We start from the raw sequence: 26,239 nt of genomic DNA on the forward strand, positions 1-26,239 counted from the left end.
GTTATGTGCCGTGGAGTCACTTCTGACTTTTAGCGACACTGTACAGGGTTTCCAAGGCTGTAAATCTTTATGGGAGCAGAAAGCCTCATCTTTCTCCCATGGAACAGCTGGTAGTTTCGAACTGCTGACCTTAAAGTTTGCAGCTTGATTCGTAACCACTACACTACTAGAACTCCTTATATATGTTGTTGTTAAGTGCCATCGAGTCGGTTCCGACCCATAGCGACCCTTATATATAGATGGAGGTAAAATAGACGGGATTCAGAAAGTAGGATCAGACTGTAAAGGAAAGCATGGAAATATAAAATTAGAATAGAAATTCAAATTAGTAGATGAGGTAAAGTGAATTGAGTTGACATAGCTTTTCTATCCAAAGTCATCTTAACTTCTACCAAGGGATTATGTGGAGTCATGCAAATAGGCTTTACAGAATTCTAACACTTGGATTGTTTTCCCTCTAAGTTTAAAAGGAGCCATCTCACAAGCAGGATCAGATGATTTCAGGACCATCAACAAAGAAGAGCCATTTGCAAAGATTGGGAGATCCCTACTTGGGAAAGCAGCAACATGGAAAGACGGAGCAGCTTTGGGCTTCCCAGTCCATGGACTGAGTAGGAGACATACTTGCAGAATGTGCCCTTTGGGTACTTAAGGACCGGTGCTGTGGGTTAAGGCACTGGAATACAAAGACAGTTTGAGCTGCCAGGTTGGCAGTTAGCTCACTACCTGCTCTTTGTAAACCCTGTACAGAGTTGCTATAAATAGGAACAGACTGGATAGTACTTAACAACAATAAAGTAGCTTTGTAACACTTGTCTGAGCAGGACAGAGGCCCAGAGACCGTATGACTGAAAGGGCAAAGACAAGAGTGAGGTGTGCCTGTAGCACAGCAGAGAAGAGGGTTTCCTGACTGGTGGACTGGTGCATCATGAGTTGTTTCTGATCCTGGATTGTATGCACCCTTTTCACTTCTTTAGTAAATCCCCTGTAGTCATGGAGTGAGTTCTGTGTAGCCAGCAACAGACTATTGAATACAGCAGAGAATAAGGATGCTATGAAATGGACAGTGGGAATCAGAAGAAGCCAAAGGAGGTTGAAGGTTGGAGGTATGTATGAATCTCACATAACAAGAATCATGCTTCAGCTGATTTTGAGTCTGATTCTCCTTCCTCTTTGAGAAGCCAGAGGAAGTCAGACATACCCTCCCTTCCATTTGTGTAGTAGATCAATGTTGGGTAGCCTTGGGTAGTGTCTAGAGATATATAGTTGGATGCAACTGTGGGAAAATAATCTGGATCCAGATTACATTCGAAATTCTTACGAGCCCTGGTGGTACTCTGGTTCAAGTTTTAGTCTATTAACTAACTACAATGTCAACTGTTCAACCCATCAGCTGCTTCATGGGAGAACTATGAGGCTGTCTGCTCCCCCAGACAGTTATAGTCTCAGAAACTCTGCATATGGTAACTAAGAGTAGGAATCTACTTAATGGCAGTGGGTCTAATTTTGGTAAGTTTGAAATTCTAAAGGCAGGATTCATAGAATTTGTGACATACTATCTGACCTCTAGAGTATAAATATCCATTCCTATAAAAATAAATGCATGTAACTGCTCCCTAACATGTTCTATTGTCTGTTGACCAAACAATGCCCTCATCACCAACATATCTGAAATATTTTAAAATGCTGCACTATACAGTAAAAGTCATTCTGCAGATGTAATCAAGGATCACAATGTTAGGATATGGATAATCTCTTATACTTTCCAGTATAATCATGTGAGCCCTTCACGGAGAGATTTCTACAGCTAGTGTCAGAGATAATAGACAGAAGAAAATATCAGAAAGATTTCAAATGTGCTCTTGCTGACTCAGAGATGCTCAAATGTATGCATCAGAAAGAGGCCTTTAGGAGCTAAGTGCAGCCCCAAGCTGATAGTCACCCTGAAAACAGGGACCTTAAGACTACAAACACAAGAAATTGAATCCTACTAATGACCAGAATAAGCTGTAGAATAGATTCTTCCCAGAGGCACGTTAAAAAGCAATAAAAAAAATAATAAAACAAAAAGAAATAAAAGGCAGAGAAATCAGCAAAGCCTGCCTGGACTAATTGTCCACAAAACTGTGAGAGAAGATATTTTAGTTATTTTCAGTTTTCAAATGCATGACCATTTGTTATGGTAGCAATAGAAAACAATCATATATGGTAAAAGATATCCAGCACAAATCTATATGTTCAACAGGATGCTATCAAATCCCTCAATACCATATGAAAACCTACTACCCTATATTTATGTCAGGACATTCCAATTATACATTTAAATTCTTATGAAAAAGATATTAAAGCATTTTCCCTGAAGCAGAAAAGACATAAACATTTATAGTTGTAAAAACAAAAGTCAGAGATTTAATATTTTATATGTAAAAACAACATGAACAATGAAATATTTTAGAGTATGGACTCAAGAAATTTGATTCAAACTAAAGGACATGCCAGCATCACAATTCATCTTCAAAGCTATGACATTCATAGTACTTACTGAAATCATAAAAAAACCTAAAATTATTTTTGTGTTTTAATGAATAAAAAATAGATTTTCTATTAAGGAGTCTTTAGTAGCGTGTTCTCATGGCTCACCTGTAGCACACTGAGAACCTCTATGGTTGGTTTCCAGCACCAACCTACGGCTTCTATGAAGAATTCTAGCAAACATTCAGAAATGAGCTGACACCAATACTATTAAAACTATCATAGAATGCAGAAAAGAAATGGAACAGTCTTTTTTTTTTTTAATGAAGTATAGCAAACCCAGACAAAAACACCACTAAAAATGATTGCTAAAGGCTAATATCCCTTGTGAACATAGAAGCAAAAAATTCTCAAGAAATCCTAGCCAATAGACTCTAACATAATATCAAAGAATGAAACAAAATGACTACGTGTGACTCATACCAAGCATACAAGGATGATCCAACATTAAAAAAGCAATCACTATAATCTGCCACAGGTATAAAACAAAACAAAACAACATTCCATAGACTCCTGTCGACCTGGAGACGAGAGACAGAAGAGGAAGGGCTGTTTGCTCCAAAGTGTGGTGAGACCTGGGAACTTCTGAGCCCATGGACAAGGACACAGCCATGGAGGGCTAGAGCTGAGAGTGAATCATCCAGCTGATATGAAGTGAGGGGAGATCCACAGGAATGCCTAAACTTGTAGATAGTACCCATTCAACCTAGCTTCAATGGCTTGATGATCAGAACTCAACTAGAGGAAGCTAAAAAATTTTTTTTGATAAAGGAAGCAAGTGTAAATTGATAAATTTCATGAACTTGACATGTACTTATGGATGCAGTAGGTCAAAATACCAACTGAGAGGAAAGGAGTCTTCACATAAAGTATCAATCCTATCCCCTCTGCATACAGGCTTGAAGGGATGGGCAACTTAGACATTGGCTACCTAAAATGGGGAGAGGGGGCTATAAAAGCACAAAGTGACTGACTTACAAGTTTTCAAGAGGGGGTTTCATTTCAGAGTGTGCGGGGCAAGGTAGAATTCCCACTAAATAGTTTCATCTTGTCTAGACAGGTCTGCTGAAAGGAGATGGGGATAAGATTCTTAAGAGTAGTTCTTAGCATGACTAATTGCAACTGTCACAACTGTTACAGTTCAAGAACAGAGGGCACTAGGACCATCAAAGGACAAGAGCACAAGCAGAATGTGGGACCCTATTCAGAGAAGCAGCAACACCAGAGATGAGGACATGGAGAGAGGGAGCATCTGAGGACTCTAGACTCATGAAAGAGAAAGGCTGTGTGCTTGCTAGCAGCCAGGAGACAGACTTACAGAATGTGTCCTTTGGTTGTTTAAATGAATATATATTCCTGAATGATTTGGTGTACATCCCTGCCACCGACCGCCCCCCTCCCCCCCACACACACAAAAAGAGTAATTGAAGCAAATATGGTTGAATGATGATGCATGGAGGAGATTGTAATCATTGCAATGAAACAATGAGTGTAAAACTGATGCTCTCCCATGTTAACTATCACTCAATTCACAATAAAAAGTTTAAGAAAAAAAAATCAAAAGGGCAGCATTTAAGTCAGGACAAAATTGAGAAGGGATAGGAAGGAAGGTGGAATGAAAATGAGAACCACAGAAATGATGTTGTTTCATGGAGGAGATTGAGATGAAACAAAGTGCGTCATTTATTGAATGTAAAACTGATGATCTTGCTGGTAAACCTTTACTCAATTTGCAATAAAATGTTAAATAAATAAAGATGGAAAAAAAACAAAACAAAACAAAACAAAAAACATACAACCGTATCAATCAAAGCAGAAAAGACATTTGATAAAATCCAACACCCATTTCTGATAAAGGCTTTTAGAAAAATAGAGTTAGAAGTATATTTCAAAATAATTAAAGTATATGCAAAAGAATATATTGACTTTGAAAAGGTATTCAACTTTGTGGATCATAACAAATTATGTATAACATTGTGAAGAATGAAAATTCCAGAAAACTAAATTGTACTCATGTGGAACCTGCACATAGAGAAAGAAGCAACCATTGGATAGAAGCAGGGGATAATGAATGGTCTAAAATTAAGAAAGTTGTGTGTCAGGACTGTATCCATTCAGCATACCTATTACATTTGTATACTGAGCAAATAATTTTAAATAAGTTGGACTATATGAACATAGTCAGGAATGGAGGAAGACTCATTAATAACTTCAGATATGCAGATGACATAACTTTGTGTGCTACAAGTAGAGAGGATTTGAAGCACTTACCAATGAAGATTAAAGGCAACGCCTTTTGTGTAGATCACACCATAACAAAAAGAAAGCAAACATTCTTAAAGTCTGACCAATCAGAAAAACTATGACTAACTGAGAAAATATTGAAGGATTTCAAGGATTTCATTTTACTATTATCAACAGAGTGAAAGTGAAAGGATTCCACTTGCGAATATGAGCCAGACAAGGTTGCCATTTGACACCACTGCTATTCAATATTGTCCTAGAATTCCTAGTCAGAGCAATAAGGCAAGAAAGAAATAAAAGGCATTCAAATTGGCAAGAAATTAGCAAAACTATCTTTATTTGCTGATATGATAGAAGATTCCTGAAACTCATTAAGAATGGTACTACAACTAATTGAAGTTTTCAGCAAAGTGGTATGATACAAAATCAACATGCAACAACTAGTTAAAATTCTTCAACACTAACAAAGAGGACTGGTGTGGCACTGCAGGACTGTTCCCCACAAGGTCAGTGGTTCAAACCCACAAATCTCTCCTTAGAAACTCTATATAGTGTCAGTGTGAGTTGAAATTGACTCGAAAGCACTTAACAGCAACAACAACGAATAGGAAAACATGAAAATAATACATAGCAACTTGGATATTTGGGTGAAGATAAATGCAGTGTACACTATACAAAGCAAAGGAAGACACTGGGAGGCATAAGAGTAAAACACCGTAAAAGTGAATACTATTACATACACAATCCTGCAATAGTAGTAATAATAAACTATATATTTAAGTAGATACACAGGAACAGAGGCAAAGTAAATAAATATGAGAAAGGGAATAGGAGTACACTCATGAGTACATTTAGGTTTGGCAGAGAATATTTCTACAAATATATCTGTATGTGCTGCAAGTTTATCCAAGCATGTTCTCCAGCATATAGACAATGCTTTGAAAATGTCTTAGTCATAACCAAAGAGCTTAAAGGAAGGAGTCACAGATACTGAAGATTTGTGACCACGGTCTTGGAGTCATCTATAACAAGTTGTACAACAGTTTACAAAGACAGTGTTTTCTCCATCCCATTTTCGTGAGGAGGGGTTTACTGGGGTTATAAAAGATGGCAAGTAGCTATCTATGATATAACTATTGGCCTCTCCTCAGCTGGGACAAAGAGTGAAGAAAACCAAAGACTCAAAGAACCATCAGTCCAAAGGATTCACAGACTATGAACTAAAGTCTCTACTACCCTGAGACCAAAAGAACTTGATGGTGCCTGGGAACTACTAACGACAGCTCGGATCAGTAATACAACATAAGGCCCTAAACAGAGGAAGAAAAACATGTAGAACACAAGTCGAAAACATAAACAACAAACAACGAAACAGACTTTTGTTCTGAGAGTGACTGGTAGAATTCCCCAAACTGTGGCCAATAGACACCCTTCAATTCTGGAACAGAACCCACTCCCTTTGTTCAAATTTCAGTCAAATGGTAGCCAGGACTATAAAGTAAAATAGCTGCAGGGAGAAATACACTTCTCAGTACATTTCAACATATGAGGCCCACACAGCAGCACTGGCCCTAAAACAAAGCTACAAGGGAAGAAGGGGCAGGAAGGAGGGACAAACAGAAATGAGGATACCATAAAAGAAGTGGGAAATGCAGATACATTGAGATTTCATCTAATTTCACAAAACAAAATGAGTATAAACTGTTTAATGGAAAACTAATTTAAACTTTCAAACTGAAATTAAAAAGTGAAAAACTTTTTAAAAGTATTTAGTAGAAAATTATTGCATTACTGATACCTTCAATATTGTCAAAATTAAACTTAAAAATTAAACCTGCTTATATTGTTCTATGAATTAAATTTCCAGGATAAAAATATTGAATTATCATGAAAGCACATTAGAAAAAAAATAATATTATCACCAGGAAAGAATATAAATTTTAACTTGCTTCCTCACTTGCTAGATGAAAGAAAGTTCAGAAATCTATTTGGTAGAAAATTGTGTTAAAAACTGCTTCCATATGGCATTTGTTAGGATATAGAGAAAATAGTTTTGTTAGATTTTTTGTTTTCTCATGAGAAATATAATGAAATCATATCTGGTTGAAATGTTTACTACATGTAAACTGTTAACCTTTAAGCTACAATTCTAGTTTACATTATTTTTAGTGTGTTCTTTAAACACATCATATTTTGAATAATGAAGTGCTTTAGAAAGTAGCCACCTCTGCTACTGTTTGAGGATATCTCTATGGCTATATTCAACTTGGTGTCATCTTTTCTGGTAGTATGGTCCTGGGGGCGGATATGCAGAAATTGTATAAGATATTTCTATTGGTAAGAGAGAGTTTCGTTCTTAAATTGTATAGAACATTTATTATCAAATTATTTCAATAAGAAACTAAAAGCCCTGGTCTCCATCTAAAATCCTTAGAAACATATAGTTTAAATTAGAATTTTTCACATTATAGTAAATGAAATAAAACATGCAGATTCTACACACTTTAATTTCCTCTGCAGAACCAAGGACACTACCCAGTAATCAAACAATATTTTCCTAGGAAAGCATAGGAATACCCATACTTATTGGGATAAATTAATGATCTACCATATGTCACAGAAAGGTTTTAGTGCCAAATAAATTAGTATCAAAATTCCAGGAAAAGCAAAACAAAACTAAAACAAAAACTTTGGTTTTCAGAAATTTTTAGTTTTTCATCATGTGGTTAAGAGTTGTGAATGTGTGATACTAGAAAGGCTGGATTATGAACAGAAGTAGTCTACACTTAACTCTTCCTGAACTTTTACTCTTAGCTCTGTTTCAGAGAAGAAAGATTCCTAATTTTGTTTTCTGGTAGTATGACAAATCAGCAAGAAAATAGCATGAAATTTATGATGCCTGGATCACAAATCAAATATACGGCCTTCTCATTCTTACATCTAATTCCCTTTTGCTAATCTCTATTTTATATCTACTTTCTGATCTTATCAACTAAAACGATTTAAGGGGGGAAACTAGGCTATGTCTAGGCACACAGAAAAGAAACATTAAAACCTAAACAGTGTATCATTTGACTATATATTATAGTAACGATTACTAAAGGTGCACTCGTAGCGTTGTTGTGAAGGCTTGTCGTGTCGATTCCTACCCATAGCGACCCTGTATAGGGTTTCCGAGGAGCAACTGGTGAGCTTGAGCCGCCAATCTTTCAGTTCAAAAGGCTTTGCAGTCTGGCGCATTAACCTACAGTGCCACACCAGGACGTCGTGGATTACAAATTTGGCTGCTAATTGCAAGGTCAGTAGTTCTAACCTAACAGTAGCTCGGAGGGAGAAACATGAGGCTTTCTGCTATTGTAAAGACCTACAGCCTCACAAACCCTATACAGGGTCCCCATGAGTCAGAACTGACTTGGTGGTACATCATCACCACCAATGATGACTAAATAGATGAATCTCTTAAGGACAAGATTTGAGACAACAGGACCAGTTTTATCTACTTCCATAATGATTATTATTCATTGCTACACTTGGAGACCCATTGGTTTGTCATTTAACATGGTTGTGTTCTTTTATATTATGTTCACTTACCTTCATAATATACTTTGAATCCATGAGCACTAACTGCAAAATCACTGGTCAAACGTAGTGAGAACACAGACTTGGTACTTGTCACTGGTGGTGGCAGATGGAATCCTGTTAACCTAAAAACATAAATGGAATTAACTGTTAGAATCATTGACATTTTACCTAATAGAGTTGAAGGAGCATTAATAGTCATTTTATCAATTACTACTGAGGTTTGTGTAAGTATCAATACTTTTAATGCTATTTGGTTTAGAACTTATTCATCAAAAGTAATTATTATAAACTTACAAATACATAGATATTAATGTATCTATATATTTACGCTCACTAAGGAGCTCTGGTAGCGTAGTGGTTACGAATCGGGCTGCGAACCTTAAGGTCAGCGGTTCGAAACTACCAGCCGCTCTGCGGGAGAAAGATGAGGCTTTCTACTCCCGTAAGGATTTACACCCTCGGAAACCCTGTACAGGGTCGCTATGGGTCGGAACCGACTCGACGGCACTTAACAACAACAACAACTTTTATTTCATGTTTAAATACATAATATTTTAAGACAAAAGTTATGTTCACTTTCAAAAAAGGGGGAAGAAATATACACTGTCTTATATTTTTGCAAATCTTTTTAATATCTGGCTTAGTAGGAAACAGCTGGATTCACATATTGGCTTCTATGCTATTTTGCATATATTCTTTTGCTGATGACCGAAGAAAACTCATTTAGAGCTATTGTTGGAAAATAATGTATATTTTAGTAGTGTTTTTACAGATAAAAGTGACACTATTCTTAGGTGACAATGGTCGCTCCATACAATAAACAATGGACTTTAAACCACAAGGTCCATGGCTCAAGCTCGTTAATTGCTCTACAGGAGAAAGAGCTTTCTGCTCTTGTGATGATTTAAAGCCTTGAAAACTTGATACAGAGTTGCTATGAGTATAGCAACTGACCCCCACATCACTTAATAGCAACATTCTTGGATGCTCTACAGGATAAGCACTGGCATGAGAACCACAAAATATGCAGTTCAAGACTGCCAGTCACTCCATGTGAAAAAGATGAGGTTTTCTGCTACTGCAAAATTTACAGTCTCAGAAACCTTACACAGGATCACCATGAGTCAGAAGTGAATGTATGGCATTTAACCAAACAATCAACATTTTTAGATGCTACACAAAGACTGATTAGCAAGTTAGCAGCAGCATGAAAATAAAAATGTATAAATAAACTTTTTGTACTATGTACTCTAGACCCATTGATACATCACACTCTTGGAATAGATACTTTTCACCCATGTATGTTTTTTGATATTGTGCATTAGTCATTTGAAAAATACAGCTTACAGAGTTATAGATATTTTCCAAATGTTGACACACTTATTATAATACTGAAAATCACATTTTAATTCTATTGCCACTCTTCTGCTTAGGAATGAGGAAGCTGCCAAGCATACAGTAGTGGAATCAAGTTTTCCAAAATAATAACGCTTGAAATCCTGTCAAGAACCTTCCTTGAAGTGGCAGGCTCACGGATTTATTTATTTTTATGTTTGATGCAATGTCTGGCAAATATATGTGAATAACTATAGTTTGTGTTATTTTTTACATCTTTCTTTCAAGTAAAAACACTGTTCTTTAAAAAAAAAAAAAAAAAAAGACAAGTTCATTTGAGGATTCAAGCAATTGCACAACTGTTTCTCCTTGCAAAAACATCAAATGTAGTATCATCAAACACATTTTTTGCATGCCTTCCATTTCATCAGATTATATAAAAGATTATATACACACACACACACACACAAACACACACACATATATATAATCTCATCTACCAGTTACTGAAGATATATGCAACAATTTCCCAATATGACTGTGGATTTCTATATGCTTTAAAATATATATCCAATTACAAATATATTTAAGAACTATATTTTTAGGCAAATACAAGTTTTAAATGATATATTTTTGGTAGAATGATTTTTTTTAATTATACTTTTTATTTCTAATAGTGATTTCACTTTTAATTTGATCTTATTTGATAGTAATAAATATCTAACTTTCATTCATTAGCATTGGAGTGGCATATTTATCTTATATCCAATCTTAGTTTTCAGATGTACCACTTAAAACTCATTCAGATCTTGATTTTCCTTGCATTATATTATAAAATAGAAACTGGAGGAGGAGAGAGAGGAGTAGCCAGAAATATCACTATAGAAAGCTTGTAAGTCCATCTTTTGCTTATAACTGATTGGAATACCTAAAATGGGGCTACAACGTGCCCAGTAAAGCAGGTTTCCTGCGGAGCCTCTGCATTACATAAAACTATAGGTGGAAGCCTGAACTACATCCAGAATCTTCAGAGATGGGAAATTTCCACTTGAAAGAAAGAGCAGACCAGCCTGGAGTGGCTAGAAGAACAGAAGATACTTCTTAAAAGGAAGACCTACAGGAAAAATACAAAACAATAGAGACAGACCGACTGTTACTATAAGAACAAGCAAGTTGCTTGCCCAGAAGACATAAAGGCAAGGGGTAAGGTCCCCTCAGGGCAAACCCCCTACCAAGACTAAGACTCAGTGGGAATACATGCTCTGATTGGTAACCATGTTCATCACCGATAAGGGGATGTGAGGGAAAAACAGCAATGAAGCTGCAAGCTAAGCCCTACAATGTTCAATAGACTCCTGTGAACCCTATTGGAGACCTGGTTGGTCAGAAGTGTGGAAAGACCTGGGGACTCTTGGGCCCAGAATCAGTGACATAGCCACAGAGGACTAGAGTGGAGAGTGAAGCATCCAGCTGATAAGAAGAGAGGGCATATGCACAAGAACACCCACACTTGCAGATAATACCCAATTGACCTGACTTCAATGACTGGATGATCAGAGCTCAACTAGAAGAAAGAAGAGGAAAAAAAAAAGAGTAATCTGATACAATATGATGAACTTGACCTACACCTATGTATGCAGTAGCTCAAAAGAGGGAACAAATCTTTACAGCATGGATCATTCCCACCCCCTCCATACACAGAGTAGACAGGGATGGGCAACTTGGACATTGGCTACCCAAAATGGGGGGGACTACAAAGGCATGAAGTGACTAGCTTACAAGCTTTCAAGCGGGAACCTAGATCCAAAGGGCATGAAGGAAGGTAGAATCTCCACTGAGTAGTATCTAATCTGTCTAGGCAGGGCTGATGAAATGAAATGTGGATATGTCTCTTGTGATACAATAGTGAATAATTGTTATCAGGACTGATTGTGAGGGTTGGAAATGTAAAGGTAGACATTTTGTAGCAAGGAGGGGGATGATTAACATTAAAGTCTAGAAGCAGATGTCCCTGGGACCATCAACGGAGAAGAGTGGAAAGCAGGACCCTACCCACAGAAGCAGTGATGCCTGAGATGGAGGCAGAGATGATGACATGGACAGATGGAGCAGTTGGGCACTTTAGACACAGAGAGGTAGAGGGGCTGTGTGCTGACGACTGGGGGATCAGGCTTGCAGGGTATACCCTTTGGTTGGTTGATGATGCATGGAGGGGATTGTAACCATGCAATGAAACGATATACGATAGGATGAATATGTTCTCCCATGTAAACTATCACATAATTCACAATAAAACATTCAAAAAAAGAAGAAGAAGAAGAAGAAGGCAGGGAGAGAATAGATATTTATTATGCTTGTTTAATTGACCCTTTAATAATAATAATAATATAAAAAAAACCTCATTCAGACATATTAAAACATCCCATATTTCTTTTTAGACATTGTTTAACACTTTTATCAAGTAGTTTTATAAAATAAAAGAGAAGAACAAATGTACAGCACTTTTTCCCTCTTAGTAAAAAAGGTAATTTTTTGCAGGTATCTTTAAACAATCAGCATGCATTAGCATGCTTTATTATAGGAGATTTGTATATATTTGTTCTTTATGCAAATTAATAAGGGGTGAAGATACACATCTTTACATTTAATTTTACATAATATCTGTATCACTATGGGGATTTGCAGTTACTTGCTTTACTCCCCCTATCATAAAACACTGCTCGATTGATTTTAAAATAATCTCTTATGAATATGAATCTCATTAACTGTTTGTCTTCATAAAATTTAATTTTATAATTCCATATATATGTATATTGGTGTCGTCAAGTGCCACGGAGTAGGTTTTGATGTATAGTGATCCTTCATAGTGATTCCAAGAAGCAGCTGGTGGGTTTTAACTGCTGACCTTGTGGTTTCCAGTCCAAAGATAATCCTTACAATGCCACACCAGAAGTCAATATTTATATATATATGCGATTCTTTATTAAGTGTTCTGTTTCTGTACTAGACACTGAGCTTCATGATGTCAGGAATATGTCTGTGTTTTCTCACTCATCAATGCCAGTATTTCACACAATGTGTACCACATGGTTGTGGTTGTTGTATGCCACTGAGTTGGTTCTCACTCAAAAGGACCCTGAATAGAGTTTCTGAGACTCAACCTTTATGTGAGCAGAAAGTCTCATCTTTCTCCCAAGCAGTGACTGGTAGATTCAAACTGCTGAATTTGCAGGTTAGCACTTCAGTGTTGATCCTATAGTGCCACACACATGTTGTTGTTGTTGTTAAGTGCTATCAAGTCAATTCTGATCCATAGCGACCCTGTACAGGGCTTCTGAGGAGCAGCTGGTAAGCTTGAACCACCGATCTTGCAGCTCAAATGGCTTTGCATTCTGGCACATTAACCCACAACACCACATTAGGACTCCACACCAGGACATAATAGGCCCTAAAATTAATATGTTTTGTATGTAATTTAATTGCCAGATGATTATAATATCTAAAACTTTCTCTAGTTAAAAGAATGGATATAAAATTAATAGCTTTTTAAAATTTTTTGTTGTTGAAAAATGCCATCAAGTTGGTACTGACTCATAGCACCCCTGTCTAGGGTTTCCAAGGAGTGGCTGGTGGATTTGAACTCCCAACCTTGCGGTTCAACGCAACCTTGCAGTCCAATGCATTATTCTGCAGCACTATTGTATTTGCTTACAATGAGATAAAGGGAAAGCAGATATGGGGAGAAAAAGAGACAGAGAAAGAATGTGTTTTGGTTTTGTTATTGTTGTTTTATCGAAATGCCAGAATTTTGTATACGTTAAATACCAGAATTTATATGGCATGGCCTTGGTATATTTTCTGAAACTTAAGAAATCTCCATTCAATGTTAGTTCCATTAGTGCTATGACTCATAATCCATTGCTTTTTTGTCTGCACTCTGTGGAATGCTACTGCTAAATTTATAAATTATATTACAATACCAGCATTCTCACAGAGCTTTCTCATTACTCATAATAAGATTTTTGGATATGAATTATCCTACAATTTTAGTTTGGTTAGACAGTTCTTAAAAGATGATTCAGATGATATACCTGAAATTCCCTGCTGAAACAAAATGTTAACCTATTTAATTTCAAAATGAATAGGGAAACCACAGGTACAAGTTGATATTTAAAGTAATGACTGTTCTGTGAGAATAAATCATGCATAAGTTATTGGTATTGGGGTACATGAAGCACAGTAATTCATAGTTATGTCAAGGTGTCGGTAATTGTAATATTAAAATAAAAGATGGTTTTGGCAATATATGAGTAATTATATCATGTATTGAAAGTAAATGAGCTGAAGCTTCTAATAAATATATAATGCCATAAAAGAGCACTATGTGTGAGAAAGGCAAAATCAAACAATGGTAGGAAAATGTGCTAGGCAGATAGACATGCCACCAAGTCGGTTTTGACTCATAGGGCCCCTGTACAGAGTTATAGATATAGACACAAATATACATGTGGGTAGAAAGTAGGATAGACAAGAATATGGCTTGAAATATAATATAGATACAGGTAGAAATATAGGCAACTAGCATCCATTACTGCTCTTTTCTAGGCTTTCCATTGGGTAGAAGAGGTTGCAAAATTTTAAACAGAATTTCTCAGAATACTTTTACTTCCCCAGCAGTCCTCTCCATTAAGTTTTAGCAATGAAGGCACTTCCTCAAAATTTGGGATGCTAATAAAACATATCCCATTATTATGTTTTGAGCCATAAAAAGGAGGTACATGGGCTTCGGCAATTGTTAGAGGCAAAGTCTTTTCATTGGCTTCCCAGAATTCTTGTTCAAAGCACCTTTTGTTGTGGCAAACAACTGAGGTTATCACTAGTTTTTCCCCATAACTTCTGAAAATTCCTAAAAGTTAAAATAGACTCCCAGATCTTCATACCTCAGCCTTTAAAGTCAAAATTCCTATTATTAAGTGCTTCTCTGCTGATTTTTTTCTTTTTTTTTTTTCTTTTCTTTTTCATCTAAACTAAACATCTAAACATATGCAGAAGAAGTGCAAAACCCCTATCCAATGGACTCCTGGTGTGGTACTGTAAGATCAGCACTGGACTATGAACTATAAGGTTGGAAGTTCAAACCCATCAGCTGCTCCTTGGAAACTCTGTACAGGGTCACTATGAGATAGAATGGACACAATGGCATTTAACAACAATATCCAATGGAAGAAATTTCTTCTTCCACCCAAAACCAGAGCTTGTGTTTTTATGTGCTATGTGTGAGAATATCCTCAATCCATTATATTTAGAGTCACCTGTTCCATAAAACTAATTATGAAACTAATTTTTTCTAGTAACTTTGGGTTTTGGTCTTCAGGATTAATATTTTACTGAAGATTCAGGCAATACAGTACTGGTTGGCATTATTGTTAGGTACCACCTAGTCAATTCCATCTCTGCAACCCTATGTACAACAGAGCAAAACACAGCCAGATTCTATGCCATTTTCATGATTATTTCTGTTTGGGCCAATTCTTGTGGCTGTTGTATTGATTCATCTCAATGATGATTTCTCTCATTTTCATTGACCCTCTACTTTGCTAATCATGATGTCATATGGCACTTGATCTTTTCTGGTGACATGTAAAAAGTCAGTGAGTCAAAGTTTTGCCATTCTCGATTCAGGCAGAATTTCAATTAAGATTGATTTGTTTTTCTGACAGTCCATGATATATTCAGTATTCTCTGCCAATGCAAAATTTGAATACAACAATTATTTTTTTCCATTATATTGTCCAAAGACATTAGTAAATCTTCTAAAATCATTCTCTTCAATTTGTTCTCTTTCATAGCAAATAACATATTTCTATAATGCCTCCCCACCCCCAATGGTTTTAATTCACAGACTCATTGACCTTTCAGTGACCATATTCTAAAGGCAATTTAAATGGGTACCTAAATTCACTTTTCAGAAAACTAGAAGTTCAGCTAAGTTATGCTGCGTCATCAATGTCAGACATTTAAATCTACTTTACAATATCCTCAGTTTTCATAAATATTTGCCAAAGTGAACTAACGTGTTATTTGGGTATTTTAAAGAAGTAATTGAGACTAGCAATTACAGTTTGGAGCCTAAAGTATACAGGAATCATATTATACTGTCACTAATTAGCAGGGATCTCAGTGGCTCCGTAGGATAAGCACTGTATTGTGATTCAGATGTAAACAGTTCAGCCCATCAGTCACTCCAATGAAGAAAGGTAAGGGTTCTGCTCCTGCAAAGAGTTACTGACTTGAAAACCCTATACATTGTCTCTATGAGTTGGAACCGATTTGGCAGCACTAGCAACAAATGGTTAGCAAATTGATGTTGTTCAAGTTACTTTATTAAACTAGAAGAAAGCAAGGGTAATAAGGAGCTCTGGTATCGCAATGTCTAAGCATTTAGCTGCTAACTGAAAGGTTGCTGGTTTCAACCTATCAGATGCTCCAAGAGAGAAAAAGATGGTAGTCTGTTTCCATAAAAGTTACAGCTTTGGTGATCCTATCACGTAGTTCTATACTATATTTAGTCTATACTATGACTGATGGATTGATTAGTGTCGTTGAGTTGATTCCAACTCATAGCAGCCCGATATAGGGTTTTGAGGAATGGGTCATGGATTTGAACCACTGGCCTGCTGTTCAAACTGGCCTTGCAGTCCAGTGCTTATCCTACAGTGCTCCACCAGGACACCACTCTATACGATGTTGTTGTTGTTAAGTGCCAACGAGCATTTTCCAACTCATGGTGACCATCTAGGGTTTCCAAAGATCAGCTGGTAAGTCTGAACCACAGATCTTGCAGTTCAAATTGACCTTGAGGTTGAGTGCTTATCCTTCAATTTTACACCAGGACTCCACTCTATAGGGAGTGATTCAACAGCAACAAGTTTACATATAAACTGTAGGATATATCAAATACTAGCAATTATCCTATAGTTATGTTGTGACCTTAGGGGGGATAATACTTGTAAAAACTAATCACCATGTCGAACACATGGCAAATGTTATTTTAGTGAAAAACCTAATAAAGGTTCACTGTGTTAGCACAAGCACACTTACTGCTAACTCTGACCCAAAAATACATATAGTAAATCTCAGTGCTATCACCTACTATTATACAATATTGGACAGATGGCCTCCTTCTCCTTCTGTTTCCTTGCTTGCAAAATGTAGATAAAAATTATTTTTTTTAATCCTTTTGTTCCATTTAAGGTTTACAGACATTAATACAAGAAACATATGTTGGTACAAAATCTAATATTTAGCAAGCACTGTGAAGAAGTATGGATTACACTTTAATGTAAAGAAAACATTTTTTTTTTCATCCTCACAATTGGATCAGTAAACACAATTGGATCAGTAAACAACTACATGACACGTGGATAAAAGATTGAAGATTTTAAGGATTTCATTTAATTTGATCCACAATCAACACTCATGGAAACAACAGACAAGACATCAAAAGATGTGTTACATTGGGCATATCTACTACAAAAGGCTTCATTAAAGCGTTAAAGAGCAAAGATGTCACCTTGAGAATTAAGGTGCTCCTCTGCTCCCGTAAAGATTTAAAGCCTCAGAAATCCTGTGCAGGGTCACTATGAGTCGGAACTGACTCCACGGTACTTAACAACAACAACATCCCAAGCCACGGCATTTTCAATTACCGGCTAGGTATGTGAAAGTGGAACACTGACTCAGGAAGACCAAAGAGTAACAGATGCATTTGAATTATGATGCTGGTGAAGAATATTTAAAGTACCATGAACTGCCAGAAAAATGGGCATGTCTGTATTGGAAGAAGTACAACTGGAATACCACTTAGAAGAAAGGATGGCAAGAATGCTTTGGATATGTTATCAGGAGAGACTAGTTGCTAGAGAACAAAATAATGCTTGGTAAAGTATGTTACTGAAAAAGAGGAAGATCCACAACAAGAAGGAATGACACAGTGGCTGCAATAATGGGCTCAAACATAGCAAAACTTGTGAGAAGACTGGATAGTGTTTCATTGAGTTGGAAACCACTCAATGGCACCTACCAACATTGGAAGGTTTGCTATCATTGCTCTCCATTTCCAAAATACATTTGGATAAATATGAGAATCCGGTAGTCCTACAGCACACCCTGGTTTGGTGCTGTAGGATAAGCTCTGGATTGCTACCCTCAAGGCTGGCAGTTCAAACCCACCAGAAAATCCTTAGAAACCTTATACAGTGTCACTACGAGGAGTTCTGGCATAGCACTGTATGATAAGCAGTAGACTGCTAACCATAAGTTTGGCAATTCAGACCCACCAGCAGCTCCTTGGAAACCCAATATAGGGTTGCTATGAATTAGAACCAACTTTACACAACATTTAATAACAACAGCATGAGTCAGAAACAGCTGGACAGCATTTAATGACAACATAGCATATCAAGGAATCCTGGTGACACTGTAGGCTAGCTAATCACTGGACTGCTAATCACAATGTCAGCAGCTCCTATAGAGAAAAATGCTCTCATAAAATTTTACATTGCTGGAAACCTTATGTAGATGTGTCAGAATTGATTTCTGAATCCAGTTTAAATTTTTGGCAGTTCCCTATGAATGTACTGCTATAACAATTTTTAAATTATCTTCAGCAAAATTTACTTGGGTGTGATATTAATGATGTTGTTTGATAATTTCTCTTCAGATCATTTAGCCAGGTAGCTGTCTTGCAAATTTCTTAGAATAGACTGTGAATACTTCCAGTGCTGTATCAGTTTGTTGATTGGTATTGTCAATTCCTGACGCCATGTTTTTCAAGTCTTCAGTGCAGTTTTGACTCCTTCCTTTAATATCATCAGTTCTTGATCATATGCGACCTCTTGAAATGGTTGAACATACTTTTGGGTAAAATGACTCTGCATATTCCTTGAACCTTCTTTTGATGCTTCCTGCTTCATTCACTATTTTGCCTATACAATCTTTATATATTGAAAGTCCAGGCTAGAACTATTTCTTCAGTTCTTTCAACATAATAAATAGTGTTCTTCCCCTTGGATTTTCTAACTCCATATCTTTTCACATTTCATTATAATATTTTGCTTTGTTTTCTCAAACTATCCATAAAATTGTTCCATTAGCTCTTTTACTTCATCATTTGTATATTCACTTTAGCTGCTTTACATTCAAGAGTGTGTTTCAGAGTCTCTTTGACATCACTTTAGTATTTTCTTTCTTTCCTGGCTCTTTAATGATCATTTACTTTATTTGTGTGTGACCTTCTTGGTGTCATCTAATAATATCTCTAGTCTTCAGTAATTAGTTTTCAATGCATCAACTCTGTTCCTCAGACAATCTCAACATTCAGGTGGGATATATAAAAGGTCATATTTTGGCTTTTGTGGACTTGTCTTAATTTTCTTTAAATTCAACCTAAACATGCATATGTGCATTTGGTGGTCTCTTCCACAGTCTGATGATGGTCTTGTTGTGGCTGACGATATTGAGTTTCTCCATTGTCTCTTTCCAGATATAGTCAATTTGATTCCTGTATATTCCATCTGAAGATGTCCAAGTGTATAGCTGCTATTTATTTCGTTGAAAGGAGGTATTTACAATGAAAGTCATTGGTCTTACAAAATCCTAGAATGCACTTACCTGTTTTGTTTATAGAAGTGATAGAGTTCATATTTTTCAACTACTTATCTCTTTGTAGATGTATAGATATTGTTGTACATTCCACATCCAGATGATTAACTGATATTACAACAGTCTCTTCTCATTTCATGTCATAGCTCATCAGAAATGAAAATTCTGAAAGCTTTACTCCATCACATCATTAGAATGACACCATTGTGAGGAGGCTATTCCATAGTTGCATTTTGAATGCTTTCAGTTTAACTGGCTCATTTGGTAATCGCAAAGTGAGCAGTTCAAAACCACCAGGATTGCTGTGAGTTTAACCATCTCCATGGCACACATGAATATATAGTGGAGTCCTGGTGTGGCATGTAGAATAAACACTGGACTGCTAACCTGATAACCCAATGTTGGCAGTTCAAACCCACCAACAATTCCTTAGAAACCCACTATTGGGTAGCTATGAGTTGGATCGAAAGTTGTTTTTAAGGGTCGTCAAGTTGGTTCTGACTCTTACTGACCCTGTATAGGGTTTCCAAACTGCAGCTGGTGATTTGAACCACCAATCTTTAGGTTCAAACCAACTTTGTGGTCTAATGCCTTATCTCACAGAACACACAACAACCGTATATAATCAATTAGTATTGCCAATTAGTTAATCACCTTCTGTTTGCCTAATATAAATTTAAGGGTAAATTATGACCAAGGCATAAAAGGGCATAATTACATCCCAAATCTTAGTTACATTTTGTTCAAGAGAGAGGTCTAGGGGGAGATAGAAGAGGAGTTAAAACAGTATTTGCAGAGGAAAGTATATCTTGTCTTTACAAATTTAAGATTCTTCATATTGGGCCATTATCTCTCCCCATTTACACCACTAATTCTCCTTTTGAACAATTCATAGGTAGTTAACAGACAGGAGTACACACACTTTATTATATGAGTTTTGTCTATCTCTTTATGGATCTTCTACATTCTGTAAGAGGTAAAAATTTAATTCTACAAATGTATTCTTTGCATTCCTCCATATTGACAATTGTTTGGTACACTTATCCAACTTACATTATCAAGAATTTAAATCAAAATTTATTGTTCTTCTTTTTCAAGAAAAGCATTATTTATTAACTACTGCTCCGTCTTTCACATTGAACAAAACATGAAACAGACATGATTTATATAACTCATCCAAGTATTTGAAACATGTATTTTAGAAGTGTGAAATTATATCTATTTTCTCTAGTTATTAGTTTTATCTTAAATAAGTACCAAAATATTTTGTCATAGCATAAATATTTAATATATGCATGCATATATAATAAAAATTTCTGATGTATTCCAGTTACCCAGATAAATTTTGTTTAGCCTAAAATTATAACAAAACGTTTTAGAGATGCTATGATACTCATCAATTATATGGACTTAAATACACTTTTTAAATGTATTAAGAAACATTGTATCTTCATATAAATGCATGAAGCACTGCAATTTAAAAATTTTAAATAATGTTAAAGATGTCCTGATAAAGATGTAATATAGTTACACTAGCTATTGTAAACTTAAGTATATAATACATGTCAAAAATGGAGACTATTTATAGAATTTCTTTTGTTAATATATCTAAACCCATACAATGGAATCCTGGTGTGGCTGTAGGATCAACACTAGACTGTTGACAGTTCAAACCAACAAGCTGCTTCCTGGAAACTCAATACTGTGTCACTATGAGTTGGGATCAACTTGACAGCACTTAACAACAACAACAACTAGCCCATATAACTAGACAGTGGCATAGCATCTCAGAATTTTTAACAATTCTTGTTGGTTTCATTAATTAGAATATAAGAAAGAAAATATTAATATATTTATAATTAGAATATAAGAAAGAAAATATTAATATGAAAGTGTATGAACATAGAACATAGATGTAATCATTTATCTACATAGTTAATTCATGAATTTGGACATGATTTATGAAGCATTTTAACTTTGTCAAATGACGATCTTTTCTGTCAAATTTAAATTTATTCAATCAATTAATCTGCTATTTAAAACTAATAATCACAGGTAGAGTCAGAGATTTTAAATTGACTAATTGGTTAAAATTAAATCATAATTTACTTTGCTACACTGTTAAGATCTTTTTCACTCACTGTAAAGTATTTTTAAATACCACCTGTTTTATATTATTGAGATAAAATAATTGTAAATTTGCTACTTTATAAAACTAAAGATGACTAAGTTTAGTAAATATGAGTCAATCTATTTAAATTGTGATATAAATATTCTACTTTCATGTTACAAATAAGGTTTTCATGTATTTTAATACTGCTTTTGCAAATGCCCTAAGAATTTTTATGTGATATTCCAATTTAATGATGTTTTAATAAACTGTAAGAAATATATTTATCATATTTATGCAAATATGACTTGCAGTTGCAATGAATGTTGCACCATGTTCTTTGTTTACTTATTTTAAGATAAACGTCTTCTATAGTAAATCAGAGCGCTACAAAGGTGTGGACACTGAGTGTACCCTCAGTGCAAAAATAAAATGTGGCAACTAATGGGTCCTCCATAAATGCTTTGTTGTTGTTGTTAAGTACCGTGGAGTCGGTTCCGACTCATAGTGACCCTGCACAGGGCTTCCGAGGCTGTCAATCTTTACGGGAGCAGAACGCCTCATCTTTCTCCCGCGGAACTGCTGGTAGTTTCGAACTGCTGACCTTGTGGTTCACAGCCCAATTCGTAACCACTAAGCTACCAGAGCTCCTTTTCCATAAATGCTTTAGAAAGAATAAATTTACATTTTGGTTTAAGGCAAATAGTAAATCATCAGCTTAAATATACATGCATGCTCAATAATTTTGCACTGTTAGAAGGGAAAGAAACATTTTCTAAATGACATTACTCTGGGATGGTTACTATATTTACCACATAGAAACATAGTCTAACATAAGCTAGAGAGCGATATGTTGTTGATGTTAGTAGATGCCTTTGAGTTGGTTTCAACTCTTAGCAACCATAATCACAACAGAAGGAAACACTGCCCAGCCCTCTTGTTGTTGTTGTTGTTGTTAAGTGCTATTGAGTCGATTCCAACCCAAAGCGACCTTATATAGGGTTTCCAAGGAGCAGCTAATGACCTTGAACCACCAACCTTGCAGTTCAAAGGAGTTTGCAATCTGACGCATTAGCCCACAGTGCCACACCAGGACTCCTGCCCTGTAGCACTGTCTTAATGGTTAATATGTTTGAGTGTATTGCTAAAGGCACTGTGTCACTCCATCTGATTGAAGGTCTTTCTTTTTTCATTGACTCTCTACATTCCCAGGAGTCCTGGTGTGGCACTGAAGAATAAGCACTGGACTGATAACCACAAGGCCAGCAGTTCAAACCCATCAATTGCTCTTCGAAAACCATATACAGGGTCACTATGAGTTGGAACTGACCGGAAGGCAACAATAACCACTGTGCTTCTCAGTGTGGTGTCTTTCTTCAGGACTGGTTCCTTCATTACGATTTCAATCTTTTCCTGCTTTATTGTGATATTATTTATTGGTCCACTTGTGAGCATTTTTGTTTTATGTTGATATTTAATCCATATTGATGACTGTAGTCTTTGATATGTAGAAGTAAGTGCTTCAAGTCCTTTTCACTTTCAGCAAGCAAGGTTATGTCATCTGCATTTGCAGGTTTTTAATCAGTTTTCCTCCAACTCTGATGCTTTCTCTTCATATAGTCCATCTTCTCAGATCATTTGCTCAGCATACAGATTGAATAAGTATGATGAAAGGATAGAACTCTAAAGAATGCCTTTCCAATTTTTAAACTAAGTAGCATCTCCTCGTTCAGTTAGAAGGATTGCCTCTCGGTCTATACACAGGTTTCTTGTGAGCACAATTAAATGTTCTGAAATTCCTCTTACTTGCAATGTTATCCATGTGAAACACAGGTAAATATCTTCCTGATAATCTCTGCATTTGCCAACGTCCATCTGGTGTTAGCAGTGCAATTCTTCATTCCACGCCCTCTTCTGAACTCAGCTAGAATTCCTGGCAGTACGCTATCAAAGTACAGCAATGACAGTTTTTAAATTACCTTCAACAATATTTCAATTGTGGGATATTAATGATACTGTTCCATAATTTCTGCATTCTTTTATTTAGTATGGGCAAAAATATGGATCTCTTTCAGTTGTTTAGCCAGGAGGATTTCTTCCTAATTTATTGGCGTAGACATTGGGTCCTCCAGCACTTCATCCATTTGTTGAGACATCTTAATTGGTATCCTGTCTATTCCTGGATCCTTGATTTTTGCCAGTCTTCAGTGCAGTTTAGACTTTCTTCAATACCATCATTTCTTGATTCTATACTATCTTCTGAAATTGTTGAACATTAACCAATTTTTTAATACACTGTGTGTTGTTTCCATTTTCTTGTGATGCTTCCTGTATTGTTGAATATTTTTACCATATAATTCTTCAATATTGCAACCTAAGGCTTGAGTTGTTTTCTTCAGTCCTTTCAACTTGAAAAATGCTGAGTGTGTTCTTCCCTTTTTGTTTTCTAACTACTGGTTTTGCACATTTCATTATAATACTTTACTTTGTCTTCTCCAGCCACCATTTGAAATCTTCTGTTCCACTCCTTTACTTCATTAAGAAAGAAAAGACCAAAATGGAGTCAGAGTCAGAAAAGACTCTGAAATCTGGTTTTGAACATAGAACAGCTAAATTGAAAGGGAGAAATGAAGCAAAAGAACTGAACATATATTACATAAATATACAAAAATTTCAAATTCAGACACTCATGTCCATTCATGTTTTGGTTGTTAGCTATTGCAAATTTCAACTCGTGGCATTCACTCTGCCTAAATTTTAATCCTCAAGGAGCTCTGGTAGAATAGTGGTTATGAATCGGGCTGAGAATCGCAGTCAGCAGTTTGAAACTACCAGCAGTTCCATGGGAGAAAAATGAGGTTTCTCATTGGAACCGACTCCATGGCACATAACCACCACCACCATCCTTTGATAGTCTCTTACCATATGCACATTTGCTTTCAGTCTTTCCTACAAGCTGTCCTCTTATTAGGGAATCTAACTTACAGATATCTTCTGGTGGTGACTGGTGGTTATGTTCTATTGAGTCGGTTCAGACTCAAAGCCACCCTGTATAGGGTTTCCGAGGCAGTAAATCTTTAAGAGAGCAGAAAGTCTCATGTATCTCCCACTGAGAGATTTGTGGATTTGAACTTTTAACCTTGTGATTAGCAGCCCAATGAGTAACCCACTACACCACCAGGGTTCTTTCAGGTATTTCCTACTTGCCTTTTAATATTTTATAAATTTGCCTTCACTTTGATAGGATGAATCAACCCCTACTAGCAATACAGTCTTCATCATAATCACATCAGTTGCTGCAAGTGCAGCTTTTAAATCATTGACAAAGCCTTGTGCCTTTTCTTTCACTAAAGTAAGGCTAAATAGGAATCTTATGCACCTGCTCTGACTTACCTACACATTCCACATAAAGATGAAAGGGTCACAAGTGACTCGTATTTGCTTCCTGGGAACTGCCTGCATTTGTAATCATGAAATCCCCTCTGGGCGTCCTGGTGTGGTGCTGCAGGTTAATGTGCTGGACTGCACAGTCTGTTTGAACTGCAAGGTTGGTGGTTCAAGCTCAACAGCCACTCCTCGGAAACCTTATACAGGGTTGTTATGGGTCAGAACCAACTCGACGGTACTTCACAACAATAGCATAGAACTCTGAAAGTGACAATTCATAACTATTTGACCATATCATTACCTTATTGTTTTATTCCATTGAGTTGAATTAATCTCATAGTGACTGTGTGAGTTACAGTAGAGCTGTGCCATGGGGTTTCTTAGGCTGTAATTTTTAGGGGAGCGGATCACCAAGTCTTTTCTGTGGATCTGAAACTTTGTCTCTTCAAGTAGCAGGAGAGTGTTTAACCACCGCATTACCAGAGTTCTTGGCATTCCACTTTTTTTTTTTTTTTTTTTTTTTAATACCTCCTAAAACATCCTGGATACATAGCAAGTCCTTGACTCTTGGCATTTATTTTTGTACCTAGCCTAGCATTTAGGTTAGTCTTCATTCAGATTCCCTACATGTAATATAAGTTCTGTGCATTCCGATTTTTTAATCAAGATAATGCCCTTCCACAAACAAATACAAAAAGACAAACAACAAAATAAAACAAAATTTAAAAAACAAAACAAAACAAAAAAACCCTGGAATCAATTATTCATCTGTAGTCTGTCATCCCCACAGCCTCCTTGTATCAAAACTCCTGACTTCCTGATGTGTTCTTCATATCAGGAGACACTGGTAGCTAATCAGAAACCAAGAAGTGGTAAGACATTACTGCTCTTCCTTTCTCTCACTCCTTCTCTATGTTTGCTTTTGGCAGCGATTCTGGAGTGGCTGCACATTTGGGTGATTCTTGCTTTGGTGAAGGAAGTCTTTTTTGGTGATTTCAGTCATGTGACTCCATTCTGTAGAGTCAGCATTGGCTGGGTGGTCCACCTCTATGGCATCGGAATCTGCCAAGTGTCATCCCTTCCACAGTAACAGTGCTGTACATGACATCTTCAGGAGAACAATCATCTGTGTTTTCTGTGCTCTGGAATATTCCAATCACTCTCTTTTTCTCCTGAATTCAAATTTTCTCCCATAGTAAATAATTAGTAGCTTTTTCTCCTTTTGTCTATTTGGTCTAAGTTTTGTTATACCTAGTTCTCTGTATTAAATTTCTTTTGTACGCTTTTCCATCCATACCCTGCCAAACACACAGAATTTAAGGAATGTACAAATACGATAGAAAACAATTTACTTATTTTTTTCCACAAACATTAAATTAGATAACT

At 36.2% G+C, this 26,239-nt stretch overlaps 1 protein-coding gene across 2 annotated transcripts in view; it reads right to left on the minus strand.

Moving 5' to 3' along the window:
• CSMD3 (CUB and Sushi multiple domains 3) overlaps window positions 1-26,239 on the minus strand; it is a 1,928,297-nt gene that overhangs the window by 1,642,775 nt on the left and 259,283 nt on the right. For both annotated transcript variants that reach the window (XM_006830658.1, XM_006830657.1), the window contains exon 3: window positions 8,368-8,480. In XM_006830658.1, the coding sequence (XP_006830721.1) occupies window positions 8,368-8,480 (113 nt within the window). The remainder of the gene's footprint in view (window positions 1-8,367; window positions 8,481-26,239) is intronic.

This window comes from Chrysochloris asiatica, unplaced genomic scaffold (genome assembly GCF_000296735.1).
Source record: "Chrysochloris asiatica unplaced genomic scaffold, ChrAsi1.0 scaffold00001, whole genome shotgun sequence".
Lineage (NCBI taxonomy): Eukaryota > Metazoa > Chordata > Mammalia > Afrosoricida > Chrysochloridae > Chrysochloris > Chrysochloris asiatica.